This window comes from Stenella coeruleoalba (assembly GCF_951394435.1).
Source record: "Stenella coeruleoalba genome assembly, chromosome: 10".
In the NCBI taxonomy this organism is placed as follows: domain Eukaryota; kingdom Metazoa; phylum Chordata; class Mammalia; order Artiodactyla; family Delphinidae; genus Stenella; species Stenella coeruleoalba.
The window spans coordinates 3433028-3446794 of record NC_137156.1 but is presented as its reverse complement, the minus strand read 5'-3'; the positions used below and the strand labels follow the sequence as shown (position 1 = coordinate 3446794).

The 13767-nt window shown below is 53.7% G+C and overlaps 1 protein-coding gene across 1 annotated transcript in view; it reads left to right on the top strand.

The window, feature by feature from the left end:
• LYRM4 (LYR motif containing 4) overlaps positions 1-1779 on the top strand; it is a 117308-nt gene extending 115529 nt beyond the window's left edge. Inside the window, exon 3 of the mRNA XM_079933043.1 lies at positions 1355-1779. Coding sequence (XP_079789169.1) covers positions 1355-1423 — 69 coding nt within the window. The 3' untranslated portion in view covers positions 1424-1779. The remainder of the gene's footprint in view (positions 1-1354) is intronic.
• The last annotated feature ends 11988 nt before the right edge of the window (positions 1780-13767 follow it).

Genomic DNA, 13767 nt, shown 5'->3' with positions numbered 1-13767 from the left:
TTTATTTTTCTCTCATGTAAAAGAAAAGTTGGCATTAAGCCGGTAAGTTGGCTGGTGTGATGGCTCCCTGGCCATCAAGAACCCAGGCACCTCCCTCCTGCCTCTCATCTTCCGCGTGTGGCCCCATATCCCACTTACCTCATAGTGCTAGACGGCTGCTGATGTTCCAGCCATCAGGTTACAGTTGCCTCCCTCCTTGTCTGTCTCCCTCCTGGACTCTGAGCTTCCTGAGGGCAGGGATGGGTCTCCAGCCTCACCCAAGCACAGTCCCAGTACGGGAGGTGCCCGCCATTCATCTGTGGCCCAGCCGGGGCTGGGCTGCCCTTCACACCTCCTCCAGGACTTGCCGGGGCTTTCATTCAACAAATGCCCGTGCATTGTCTCTGCTGCAGAGCCCTCTGCTCTCCGCTTCCTTTTCTCATTCCTTTGTCAGTGGTCGCAGGACTGCAGGACCCAGGGCCACAGCATGCCTGGGTCACCTGCCCTGCCTTTGAGGGGCTCCCAGGCAGACCTGAATGAGCACATGACCTCACACAGGCCCTGGGCACAGACCACCCAGGTGGTCCAGGCAGGCTGCAAGGTAGGGACAGCAGGCTTCACAGCCTCCCTCACGGCTGCTGCCGGCTGTAAGACACGTTAGGAGGCAGAGAGCCGGCCCCTCAGGAGGTGACAGGAAGCCCGTTACACCTTCCACCGCTGCAGCACAGGCATCCTCGCCTCTATGTCCACAGTGACGTCCCCTGGCAGGTTCCCCAGCTGCCCCCAGGGCGCTTGTACCACGTAGGTGCCAACTGTGTTGAGGGTCCAAAGGCTGTTGGAGCAGCAAAGGACGTGAAGATCAGCTGGGAGCAGCCCTGTAGCCCTCATCCCACAGGTGAGGATGCTGAGACCAGAGGGAGGAGGTGGCCAGCGTGACAGGTGAGTGGCAGAGCAGGGGTACAGCTGTGCTTCCTCTGCCCCAGCGTGGACAGAGCTCACTAGTGCCTTATGGTGAAAGTCCATCCTTGCGGAAGAAACAGTCCTAAAGGCCAGAAATCCTGTTGGGTGAGGAGCTGCTGTGCACAGGTCTGGCTGGGTCTCACCTGGCTCAGGACAGCCCGCGGTCGGGACCATCCCAGGGACGAGCAGGAACAAGTGGGAATCTCCCACGGTTCCCACAGTGCGGGAAGTGGGGTGGGACAGTGCCGGGAATTAGCAGAAGCGAAGCTGGTGACTGCACTCCGCCCCACAGTGCCGTTTCCAGAACGACGTCCTGTGGCGGTGCACATCTGCACCTAAATGTAGAAACGCACTTCTGAGCTTCACGGCTAACGGAGCCCGTGGTTCTTGATCTGTGTCTTCTCTTTGCCTCCAGGTACACATTGGCCAAATGTATTCGACTGACAAGCTCATCATTGAGAATCAAGAGAAGCCCAGGACCTAGGGAGCCGGGACCAGCCACCACCAGCAGCCGTGGACCACTTTCAGCATCCATCCTGCTTGGCAAGGGCACTCCCAGCAGACCACAAGTGGCCTCCCACATCAGCTTTAAACAGCTTCTCACTCTGCCTGATGAACTGAGCAAGGTTCCCGTTCTCCTGCAGCCTTAGCGACAAGGGGTGGCTGTCTCTCCCTGGTTCAAGTGTTAGAATGAAGAGCTGGAGCTCCTCAGGAGAATGCCGTGTATTACTGCGTCTCCTCCAGCCCAGCCCTCCTGGTAGCTCCTCAGCACTTGTATACAGCATTCCCAGAGTTTGTTTCTTGGTCCTTGACAATAAAAAGAAGGTCCCTAGGCCTCTATACCGGACGCGCCCATCATGGTTAATGCCCTTCTGTTTCCTGCTGGTTGGCCGGTCAGTGGGGAGACCAACAGGGAGGGTCCAGCCCTGAGCTGAGTCCCCCCTTTGCAAAGGCAAGTCCAAGCACAAGTAGAGATTTGGGGGCAGCGTGGAGTAGGGCAGAGCTGAAACGGTAAAGGGTGCGCCCTGCAATTCAGACCTGGGCCCAGTGCAACAGCAGAGGTGGTCTGTGTGTGGATGCACACCTGGGGACAGGTACGTACAACCTGCTGTCAGACTGTGGTCTCGGGATTGGCGACGTCAGCCCCACCGGGGAGCTTGCTGGAAGCGCAGAATCTCAAGCCCCACCCCCAAACCTTTTGAATCAGAATCTTCAGTCTGACACACCCCAGGAGACTCCAGTATACACCGAGGTTTGAGACATGCATCCCAGATCTCACTTACTGAGTCAGAATCACCTGGAGAGACAGAGAGTTTTTTTGTTTTGTTTTGTTTTGAGGTACGCGGGCCTCTCACTGTTGTGGCCTCTCCCGTTGCGGAGCACAGGCTCCGGACGCGCAGGCTCAGCAGCCATGGCTCACGGGCCCAGCCGCTCCGCGGCATGTGGGATATTCCCGGACCGGGGCACGAACCCGTGTCCCCTGCATCGGCAGGCGGACTCTCAACCACTGCGCCACCAGGGAAGCCCCAGAGAGTTTTTAAAAAGGAATTTCTCAGTGCTTCATACTCTGACTTGATAAGTGAGAGGTGAGGCACAATGATTTATAAATACATTTTAAAGCTCTCCTGGTCTTTCTAATGTTGAGCCAGTTCGGGAAACTGCCCTTTGAGGATGTTACAGGTGAAAACAGTATTTGTATGCATTTGTCCTTGGAAACACATCAGTTAAAAACAGGGAAATAAGGTAGTAAATAACTTACTTGACTTCTGGGAATTTTGTGAGGGACCTGGACACTGGGAGATTTCTTGGCTTACCTCCATAAACAGTACTGAGTGAATTCATTACTCGCGTGTTTGGGTTTGGAACAGGCTCATATAAATAGTTACAGGTCCTAAAATAGGTTTAACTACACTGACCTGCCACTGAACCACTCCCTGCGTCTTAATTCTCACAGTCATGTGAGCCAAGCGCGAGTGGCCTGGGTCCATGTCCTCCCTCCCGTGTTAAAGACTGTGAGTGTCCACCTTATCTGTGGATCGTAGATATTGTGTGATGGTGCCTCCCAAACAGGTTAAACGTGTAGTCATTCTGTTTGGCAATATAACGTGTGATTTCAGGATGCTTTGACCCGTGGTTCAAGTCTTGTGTGCCTGTGAGACCAACCCTTGGTTGGTCCCAGATCTGTTACCCCTATAAACCCAGATCCTTGCACATCTTAGGGCCGAGGTGTGAGAATGAAGGCAGACAGTGAAGGGAATGGGAGTGTGCGCCCCTCTCAGCTGACTGTCACGGGGCAGCATCTCAGCCAGGGGTGTGGCTCTGGGGCACGTTCCCTTCTGCACCAGGCAGGCATGTGGTCACTCAGAAACAACTACATCCGACCACTGTGCCAGCCAGCGGAAGTCACCTCTGATTTACACTTAATTAAAGCAGCTGCTACTTGGAAACCTAAGTCCAGAGTTGAACCTCTCCCCAGAAATTCTGCTGGAATTGCCAGCAGGATAGCAGCTCCACGGGAGATTCCCCCCAGGTTTTACTCACAGAGAAAGTGGAGCAAGCAAACGGAACTCTGTCCTGCAGGCCTTCAACAGCGGGTGGCTCTTATGTTAATTAAAGCGCACGGATGGGTCTGAACATGCCCCAAGCCTTAATAAACAGAGCTAACTTTTGCAGCTCAGATAAAATTAACTATGCATTTGGAATTTGGAAAGGCATGAAGGAGAATTCTGTGACAAAAGCCACAAACGGGGGCTTCCCTGGTGGCGCAGTGGTTAAGAATCCACCTGCCAGGGCTTCCGTGGTGGCGCAGCGGTTGAGAGTCCGCCTGCCGATGCAGGGGACACAGGTTCGTGCCCCGGTCCGGGAAGATCCCACATGCCGCGGAGCGGCTGGGCCCGTGAACCATGGCCGCTGAGCCTGCGCGTCCGGAGCCTGTGCTCTGCAACGGGAGAGGCCACAACAGTGAGAAGCCCGCGTACCGCAAAAAGAAAAAAAAAAAGCCACAAACGGATCCCTCAACTTGGCGGTGCAGGTACGGCAGGCAGCACCTTGCACTGGGTGTCCCCGGTTCAGAGGACCCAAGGGGATGTCCCTGTGGGAGGGCCGCTTGTGTAAAGCACTCCATTTGCTCGACGAGGCCCCACCCGAGGCCTTGGGGTGAGGACGCTCCCTCCGTCCCCGCCGCCTCCAGCCTCCGGAATGTGAGGCTGTCCTAGAGGCGGGATCCCAGCTGAGGATGCTTTCCAGTGTCAGCGCTGAGAAAATAAGAAATACCACAGTGTAAGCCAACTTGTCCTGAGACAGGAACCAAGCGTGCTGGTTTCTAGACCTTCAGAGGTAACACGTGCTTGGTCTGGCTGTAACGCTTCGATGCTGGGAGACCAAGCACATGGCTTTCGTTCTCCAGGTGGAGCTGGCGTAGCTCGCTTTACCTCTGCCTGCTGCCACCAAGCAGCTGTCACCTCCGTCCCTGCATCCCCAGCCTCACCCAACATCTCAAGTCCCTGGGCACAGCAAATGTGCCACCCAACATCCAGGAGCAAAGGCGACAGGCTGGAAGGAGCCACAAAGATGACAAACCTCGGACCAGCAGACACTGGAGCTCAGCGAGCTCAACCCCCGAGCCCACAGGTATGAAAACTGAGACCCTGAGCAGCGTCTCCAGTCGGTCATGCGCAGGCCCAGCCCCCTCCCACCCCCCGTCGCTCATCTCATCTGTTCAGTGTTGGCTGGGAGCCAGGAGCCGGGGACATACCAGCGACCAAGCCCCGGCCCTGCCTTCAGAGCCCGCAGCCTCGCAAGAGGGTTACGTGAGAAAACGGTGGGTCTGCCGAGTGCGACAGATGGGGAAACAGGTGCTGCAGGAGGGGACAGTGAGGGTCGGGGAGGCCTCCCCAGGAAGGGGGCTTTCAGATGAAATGAGAGGCGGGTGGGCTGGGCAGAGGGCAGGGAGAGGAGCTCTCCAGGCAGGAGCGGCAGCACATGCAAAGCCCTGAATCAGGAAAAACAGCGCAACCCAAGGAACTAAAGGAAGCCCAGGATGGCTGGTGGCGAGGCTGGGTCAGGAGGTGGGGACCCGAGGACTGCAAGAAGCTAGTGGGGTTTTTAAGCAGGATCTTGTCTGTATTTTTAAAAGGTCACATTGCTATAGTGGGAATAGGATGCAGGGCGACCAGCTTTTGGTGGGAGAAATGGGGGGGTCAGACTGAACACTTGTAATCCAGGCAAGAGATGGTGGTGACTTCACCGAGGCCGGTGATGTTGGAAACAGTCAGCATCACCCTGAGAAGAACTTGCCTCGGCCAGGGCTCTCCTCCCGGCGGGCAGGAGACACGTGGGGCAGAGACGCCCTGCAGAGCCCCCCAGGCCAGTCTAGCTTAGGTGAGCTGGCTTTAGCCACCCCTTAGCTCTGTGGTCAATAATCAACTACTGTCTAAGGCACTGAGCTTTGGGGTGGTTTGTTATGAAGCAGTGACAAACTAATACAGAGAACTAGTAGAAAACCTTAATTTATTACTTACTCAGGGCCACAGAGCAAACTTTGAAGAGTAGGCAGGCAACCTCAGCCCAAACTGTGGGTCTCCTGTGCAGGGCCGTTTCCACGAGTATCTTCAGGGCACAGGCGTCACGTGTCTTACAGACAGAAGGGCTTGCTAACTACTGGACCCCACTGGGGGGCACATTAGGAACAAAACAGGACGAAAAAAAGAAAGAAAAGAAAATAGAGTCAACAGGACTACCGACTGGGTGGGTGTGAGGTGTACGGGGCGTAAGGGGCACCTGGAGCGCCAGGTTTGGGGCCACGGTGGCTGAGCAGACGTAGGCCACCACCTGAGACAGAACAGGAGGGGACACTGTCTGCGCTTTCTCCCCCTGTTAGGTCCAATCAACTTCAAGTTCAAACAGAAAGTCTAGCGCCTACAAATGTGTCTTTTACCTCCAAATGTTGAAAATATCATTTCTGTAGATTCGTTTTATTTTTTTAAAAAAATCCACTGGAATAAAGCAGCTTGAAAGACCCTTATAAAGAGACTTCCCCTTAGCTCTCTGAAGAACAGATATTCTCCTTCTATAGGTTAAAGCCTATAGATGTATATCATCATTGGGAACAGGACGAGTAGGGGAAATTTTTCCATATTTAGCAAAAGGTGACACGAGATTAAAAAAACAAAGGGCTGAGGAAAGTTGGTCGACATATTCTGAGAATGTGCTTCCAAGAATGAAACTAAAAGGCACAGTAAAACCTCAGCAGGTACATACAGAAAGTGCGCAAGTACATTTTAGAACAGAAGGGGCTGCTTTCTCATGAGGCACTTCCTGCAAACTGTTGCCCACTTTCTAGATGAAAGGATTGCTCAGGTATTGAGGCCAGGCTACACTTGTAGCAACAGCTGAAGAAATGACAAGCACTCAGAAGGCAGAAGGAGAAAGCGTTTCCTACACCGAGGATCATGTCCTCTGAGCTTGGGACGGTGTCTTCTGAACCCACCACGGTATGGACACAAAGTGCCTTGATAAATATGGTCAGAACCCAGATGACCAAATCTTGATTGCAGACAACCACGGGGACGGTTTGGAGAACATTTTAAAAGTTCTGCCTTCTAAATTGTGCAGTGGCCTCATGACGGTGGTCATCGCGTGACTCAGGAGCCACGGGAAGCAGCCACGCCATCTGGGTCATGGGCACGGACACAGCTAGTGAGGTCGGCAGACAAAGGCGGAACCCTGTGCTGATGCTCATTCTTACAAACAAAGGGAACAGCCCACAAGGACTCGTGCTCCGTGCGTCCCAGGAGCTTGTCTCATGTTTGCTTTGTTACAAGAAAGCTGGAACTTGGTGGAGAAAGCGTGCTTTTCCTCTGAGCATTTGCCCAGGATCTCTATGGACAAAGGTTCACCTCACCCCGAGAACAAATAGGATTTTCCCTTTCCAGTCTGTCTGCAGCCCTTATTAGTCCTTCAGGGACCCTTTCACGAAAACGGCTTCTCGTGCTGAAATCTGTTTGGGGGGTAAGATAGATGCTCGTGCTTTTGCTCAAGGGCAAAGCTTTAAGTCCAAAGACCCTCAAGAGAGAACCCAGAGGAGAACTCTGAGATGAATCTGTCTGTGTCTCTACCTGGAGGGACCACTGCACCGTAAGAGCGACAGCAAAGAAAGTCGGTGCCTTATTGTCTCGAAATTAGACCATGAGCAAGCGTTGACACCAGTGGAGCTGGAATTGAGCTTGTTCTCAGACTCCACATCCCTGTGCTGACCCAAGGGCCGTGTCAGTCATTGGACATGCTGGATGCCCCTTCCAGAGGAGCTGGACTTCCAGGGGTCTAGTCTCGGCAGGAAAACAAATGACTTGCATCCTTTTCCTACTAAAGTGATGAGCTTTCAAAGGAAGTTCAGTGGTACAAAATAGAAACGCTTCCCTCTCATCAGCCAGAAAGTTACGGAGGGTATCACCTAAATGTCAACTAAACATTGTTAAAATATTTCAGTAGAACTTCCCATCAGTTACTAAGTGAATTCATGTGGCTTCATCTGTCTGGAATACAGAGACAGTTCAATAACAGTATAACTGGTTCTTAGTTCTTAAAGGAGTATTTCATTTAGGTGCATATGTGTGGTATACGAGGCACATATAGGCTATATGATGAAGGACTCCAGTATTAACGCTAAGAGTCTTACCAAGATTTGCCAGATAGACTCTTCCACTCACACTTCAAACAGGTAACGTATTTAGGATTATTAATTTGCCAAATTTTAACACGTATTTTCACTTTCAAAACACAGCCTTGAGGGCTTCCCTGGTGGCGCAGTGGTTGAGAGTCCGCCTGCCGATGCAGGGGACGCGGGTTCGTGCCCCGGTCCGGGAAGATCCCACGTGCCGCGGAGTGGCTGGGCCCGTGAGCCATGGCCGCTGAGCCTGCGCATCCGGAGCCTGTGCTCCGCAACGGGAGAGGCCACAACAGTGAGAGGCCCGCGTACCGCAAAAAAAAAAAAAAAAAACCCCACAGCCTTACACTTCCTAATGGGACTCTACAAACAGAAGCTGATTCAAAGAGGTGAAACAATATATCCGTAACTCAGACTGCAAAAATAAATAAAACAATTCTTTAAAAAAAAAATTTGGAAGACAGGAATATGGTGTGATGGGAGGAATGCAGGTGGTGGGAGGAAAAAAAAAAAAAGCCACTGGGTGGGACAGCCCGAGACCTGGGGATGCTGTTGCGTTTGTGTTCGAGGGGGTCAGCACTGGCCAGACCCCTAATGACCTTTCTAGCTCTAAAAGCTTGCAATTAATCAAAATGAAAGAAACCATCCTCGAGACCATCTGAAAGCTAGGGGTTTGGTTTGGTTTGGTTTTTGTTTTTCCTTTGGCCACACCGCCGGACTTGCGGGATCTTAGTTCCCTGACCAGGGATCGAACCCGGGCCCCGGCAGTGAACGCGCTGAGTCCCCACCACTGGACCGCCAGGGAAGTCCCTGAGTGCTAGTTTTTGGCACAATTCAGCAAGAAATCTTCAGGATCCGTCCCCAGCTTCATGTGGAACTTTGGTGCTGCCTGGGGTTGGCCAGAACATTCAGCCCAGCCCATGGTCCATAAGAATATGAATTTGGGATTAACTGGACAGTGAAGCCAGCTGGCCCTCTGCAAAGGCACAGGGAACTCATGGATGGGCTGGGGGGCCGGGGGGAGGGGGGCCCTTGGCCCCTCGGAATCCTCACCAGCCACCAGGCCAGTGTCTGACCCAACAAGTGTGTTTCCAGCTTCTTCTGAACGAAAAACTTTTTCTCCCTGGCTTCTGCTGGCTTCTGCGATTCCTAAAGCAGAATTTGGACCCAGCTGAAAAAGAAAGGGACATCTGGCTCCTGCTCACCAGCAACAACTGTTCCCTCACATGTCTTCCCAACAGGTACAGGCTTAAAAAGAAAGCTCTGAATGCACTCAAGGCAGAGCAAGCAGTTGGGTGGAGGCACATGTGGGCCAGGCGTCCCTGCCCCCGAGAATCTGACTTCACTGTTGGGGGGCCCAACACGTGGACAACAACCAGAAAGCGACCAAGTGCTGGCCAGGCCGCAAGAGCAAGAGAGCAGCATATGGGCCAGACAGAACTCACAGAGATCCTGGGGCTGGAATAAGCCTCGGGGGAGAGTGGAGAGTCGGTGCTGGAGGGTGGAGAGCGCATCAGTTAGCGGGCAGGGGGACTTCCCTGGCGGTCCAGTGGTTAGGGCTCTGTGCTTTCACTGCAGGGCCCAGGTTCAATCCCTGGCCAGGGAACCGAGATCCCACAAGCCGCATGGCGCGGCCAAAAAAAGGAAAGAAAAAGGGAGGCAGCACGCCAGTGAGTGTTCACTGGGACGGGGCAAATCCTGGTTCCTCACGGGCTTCCTATGGAGAAAGTAGGGACAGGGCCTCAAGGTCGCCTGAGCTACAGACACCCCAGAAAGTCGTCCCTTCCTTCATCCTCCAGCTCTGCCTCTTCCTCATGGCATCTCTAAACTTCTGTTTCCTCATCTATGAAATGGAGCTGGTCACATCCTGGACGTACAGGGTTGCTGTCAGGATTGTAAACACATAAGGCACGTCAAGTTCTCCTGTGTTTGCTACCGAGTAAGCCAGCAGTACCTGGTGGTCGCTTTATCGTTCATTTAGAAACTGTGTCAGACGCCCTAGGGGATGTAGAGATGGACCAGATGTGGAGCCTTCCCTTAATTACAGTACATTTAGCACCGTAGTGAAGATGTGTGTAAATGGCTAAGGGGATAAGTTACCTGGGAGAGTCAGAGATCAGGTAGTGCTGGAAGCGGGGAGGGGGTGAGATACAAAAGGAGAAATTGCTTCCTTCTGAGCCCCAGGTTCTGGCTGAGCAGTCTGAGCCTTACTCAGTGGGAGAGGGAGCATTTAAGCAGGGAATGGCGTCTGCAGCAGATTGACTGGACGGCAATGCAGAGAACGCCCGTGAGTGAAGAGCTGGCCAGGAAACTGATGCCGTAACGTAGATCTGAGGGGGCTGCAGCCTGGCTGAGGACAGTGGTGGTGTGGACGGGATACAGGGGAAAGAATGAATCCAAGTGACAGGCTTGATGAGAGACTGGAGACACAGAAGAAGGAAGGGAGTGAAGGAACTCCAGTGCTTCAATCCTGAGACGCCGGCAGGGTGGCTGCCCCTCGCTGCGATGCTGAGATTCAGGGCAGCGTTGCAGCCCCTTAGGGCAAACGCACGTCCACACGCACACACTGCACGGCTGGACGTCGACATTTCACGTCATCGTGTGTGTGTTTTATTTGCAGTGGGGACACTGGGGTATCCGCTGTCTCACGAGAGCCCTGCCTGCCCCCTCACAGCAGGAATCGGGGGCTCCCAGCAACCATTCTGCATCGTGATCCTTCCCCCACTTCCAGCCACAGCTCATGGAACAGGGATGGACCCCTCACCCACAGTGGACCAAATTTTTTCCCTTAGAAACTCAGCACTGGGAGTGAGAGTTCTGTTTCTACCTGAGCTGTGTGCTGGGACTCAAGTGACAGACTCGGGAGGGACAGAGCAGACTTCGATCTCTCCTGGAGACAGAGGCAAGGAGAAATCCAGTCTGCAGGGAGAGAAGACGGCAGCACACAGAGCAGAGACAGTGAGGCAGAGACCCTCCAGGTTCCAGGAGCGTCGCATGGGCCTCCAGGCCCGGAGAGGCCCAGCTGCCTTTTGGTTGGTTGGTTGGTTGGTTGGTTTATTTTTTGCTGCGTTAGGTCTTCGTTGCTGTGCACGGGCTTTCTCTAGTTGCAGCGAGCGGGGGCTACTCTTCGTTGTGGTGCGCGGGCTTCTCATTGCGGTGGCTTCTCGTGTTGCGGAGCACAGGCTCTACGCACGCGGGGCTCAGTAGTCGTGGTTCGCAGGCTCAGTAGTTGTGGCGCACGGGCCTAGTTGCTCCGCGGCCTTCCTTCCAGGAAGATTCCTTCCGGATCTTCCCGGACCAGGGCTCGAACCTGTGTCCCCTGCATTAGCAGGTGGATTCTTAACCACCAGGGAAGCCCCCCAGCCGCCTTTAGATGCCACAGGAGAGCCCGGGATCCAGCACACCAATGCCCCACTTGCTCAAGATGGCTTGACGTTTCTGTAACTTGCAGTTTGGAACACTGACTAATGCTGTGTTTTATTGAAATATGGGACCTGCAAGAAGTTAGTTCACATTTTTTAGTAGGTAATTTCCCCAGTAAAAAGGGAACTTGGTCCCAGTGTCAGTCCCCCAGAAGAAGCAGGGAACAGGAACTCTGATGACAGGACCGAGGTAGGAGGCAGAGGGAGGTTGCCCTCTTGTCCAGATATGAAGTCTAGCTGTGTAGGGCCGCACCACTGAGAGGCCCAAGGAGGAAAGGAGGAGCAAGGGCACCCTCCTCCCTCTGCTGCGGCCGAGCTGCGGAGACGCGGTCTCTTCTGTGTCTGTGTCTGTTGCAGCAACAGTGGGTCTGGGTCAGTCTCCTGGGTTCAAATCCAAACTCAGCCCCTCTCTCTTTTTTCTTTATTGAATTTTTGTTTTATATTGGTGTATAGTTAATGTACAGTGTTGTGTTGGTTTCAGGTGTGCAGCAAAGTGACTCAGTTATGCATATATGTATATATATCGATTCTTTTCCAGATTCTTTTCCCATATAGGTTATTACAGAGTATTGAGTAGAGTTCCCTGTAGTACACAGTAGGTCCTTGTTGATTATCTATTTTATATATAGTAGTGTGTACAAGTCAATCCCAAACTCCTAATTTATCCCTCCCCCCCGCCCCCCGCCTTTCCCCTTTGGTAACCTTTGGTTTGTTTTCTGTGAGTCTGTTTCTATTTTGTAAATAAGTTCATTTGTATCATTTTTTTAGAGTCCACATGTAAGTGACGTCATACTCTGACTTAGTACGGTCATCTCTAGGTCCATCCATGTTGCTGCAAACGGCACCATTTCATTCTTTTTTATGGCTGAGGAATAGTCCGTCATCTGGATGTAGAAGCCCAGCCTCTTACTCGCTGGGCACATTATCCAACCCCTCCGAGCTCAGCTTCTCCAGCTGTAACATGGGAGTAATGCCCATCTCCTAGAGTTGTGTTGGAGTCTCTGAGGTTCCCTGTAAATGGCACCCAGCCTTCCAACCCAAGTCTTGCGCCATCTAAGAAACAAGGAAAACAAGGTCAGTAGAGACAGAATGTCGTCTTTCTTACTGGTGTGGGCCACAGGGAACAATACTGCCGAGTGTGAGAGTCAGCATGGGTTAAATAAATCCGTTTTCCCAAGGAGACCCTCCCAGCAGGAGAGTACACACGCCCTAGCTGTGGCCTCCCACCCGCAGACGGATGGGTGACGGATGAGCTCACACACGCAACCAGGATCCGTCGAGCAGGTCACTGTGGGCAGCAGTGAGGGGCGGGCGGGAGGAATCCCTCAGCATCCATCCCTGACTGATGGCTGTTAGGACTGGGTGAAATCTTCCCAGCCAACAGCACCACATCCTGGGGGGATCTAACCAAATCTCAATCAGCCATTCCCCCGCAGCAAGAGGGAGACATAACTGCGGAGCTAGGACACGGCGGGTTTGCGCACCACTGCACTAACGGGCTCTGGGTGTGTGGACCTGGGTCTCCCTCCTCTGTGCCATCCACGCCGTCTCAGACGCTGCGTGAAGATCTCCAGGTGCCGGTCAGGGCTGTAGCACACGTTTCCTGCATCTCAGGGAGCTGTGACGTGGGGCGTGTGGACCTGGGTCTCCCTCCTCTGTGCCGTCCACGCCGTCTCAGACGCTGCGTGAAGATCTCCAGGTGCCGGTCAGGGCTGTAGCACATGTTTCCTGCATCTCAGGGAGCTGTGACGTGGGGCGTGTGGACCTGGGTCTCCCTCCTCTGTGCCGTCCACGCCGTCTCAGACGCTGCGTGAAGATCTCCAGGTGCCGGTCAGGGCTGTAGCACACGTTTCCTGCTTTTGACTGTTACAAACAACACTGCTGTAAACCTCCTGCACGTGTCTCTTGGTGCCCACGTGTACACACTGATGTTCGAGTGTGGAGTTTCTGACCAGGGGGTTATGTGTATGGTCAGCTTCAGTAGATGCCGCCAAACAGGTTTTCACCGTGACAGTCTCACTCGCTGGATGTCTGGACATATTTGCTCGTGAAACGGGTTTGATGTAAAGGGTGGATGGACAGACCAGGCTGTAGGCTGAGAAGCAGCTCCCTGTGGTAGAAGGCAGCAGCCTTTGTCCAAAGACCACCCGCACCCTCCACCACGAGGAAGACCCACCTGAGGGAAGCAGGCAGGGCCACGTGGCCTCCCAGCCCTCCCCTAACAGAGATTCTCACAGCACCCACCGGGGGTGCTGAGCGCCAGAGTTACGGGGCGAAGTGGCATTTCCTTAACGTGCGTGCAGCTAGCTCGCTGGGGCCCGGAGAGGAAAGGAAGGTGGAAGTGTGAGCGCAGACGCAGCTTGGGAGTTGTCCACACAGCCCCAACCATCCCGGATGCGAGCTTCATGACGGCCATGCCCCGCATGTCTTAATCCCCACATGTCCCAGGGCCACGGCTGTGCCTGCCACGTGGGCAGTGCCCCGTCGACACTTGCAGAGACAGTGAATGGATTCTGACAAGCTGACTCAGGGCATGCTGGCCACTGCCGGGGGCACGAAAAGAACTAGACACAGTTCCCACACACACACACCCCGTGGAATTCGTAGCCTCTTTATAAGAGAACAGAATGTTGAAAAATGTTTGGAGGACAGGGTGATGGGAGAATCAGCCCCAACAGAGACTGAAAAGGAGCAGCTTGAGGGGAAGGGGGTGAGTCAGGAGTGGGCGGCCACAGGACCAAA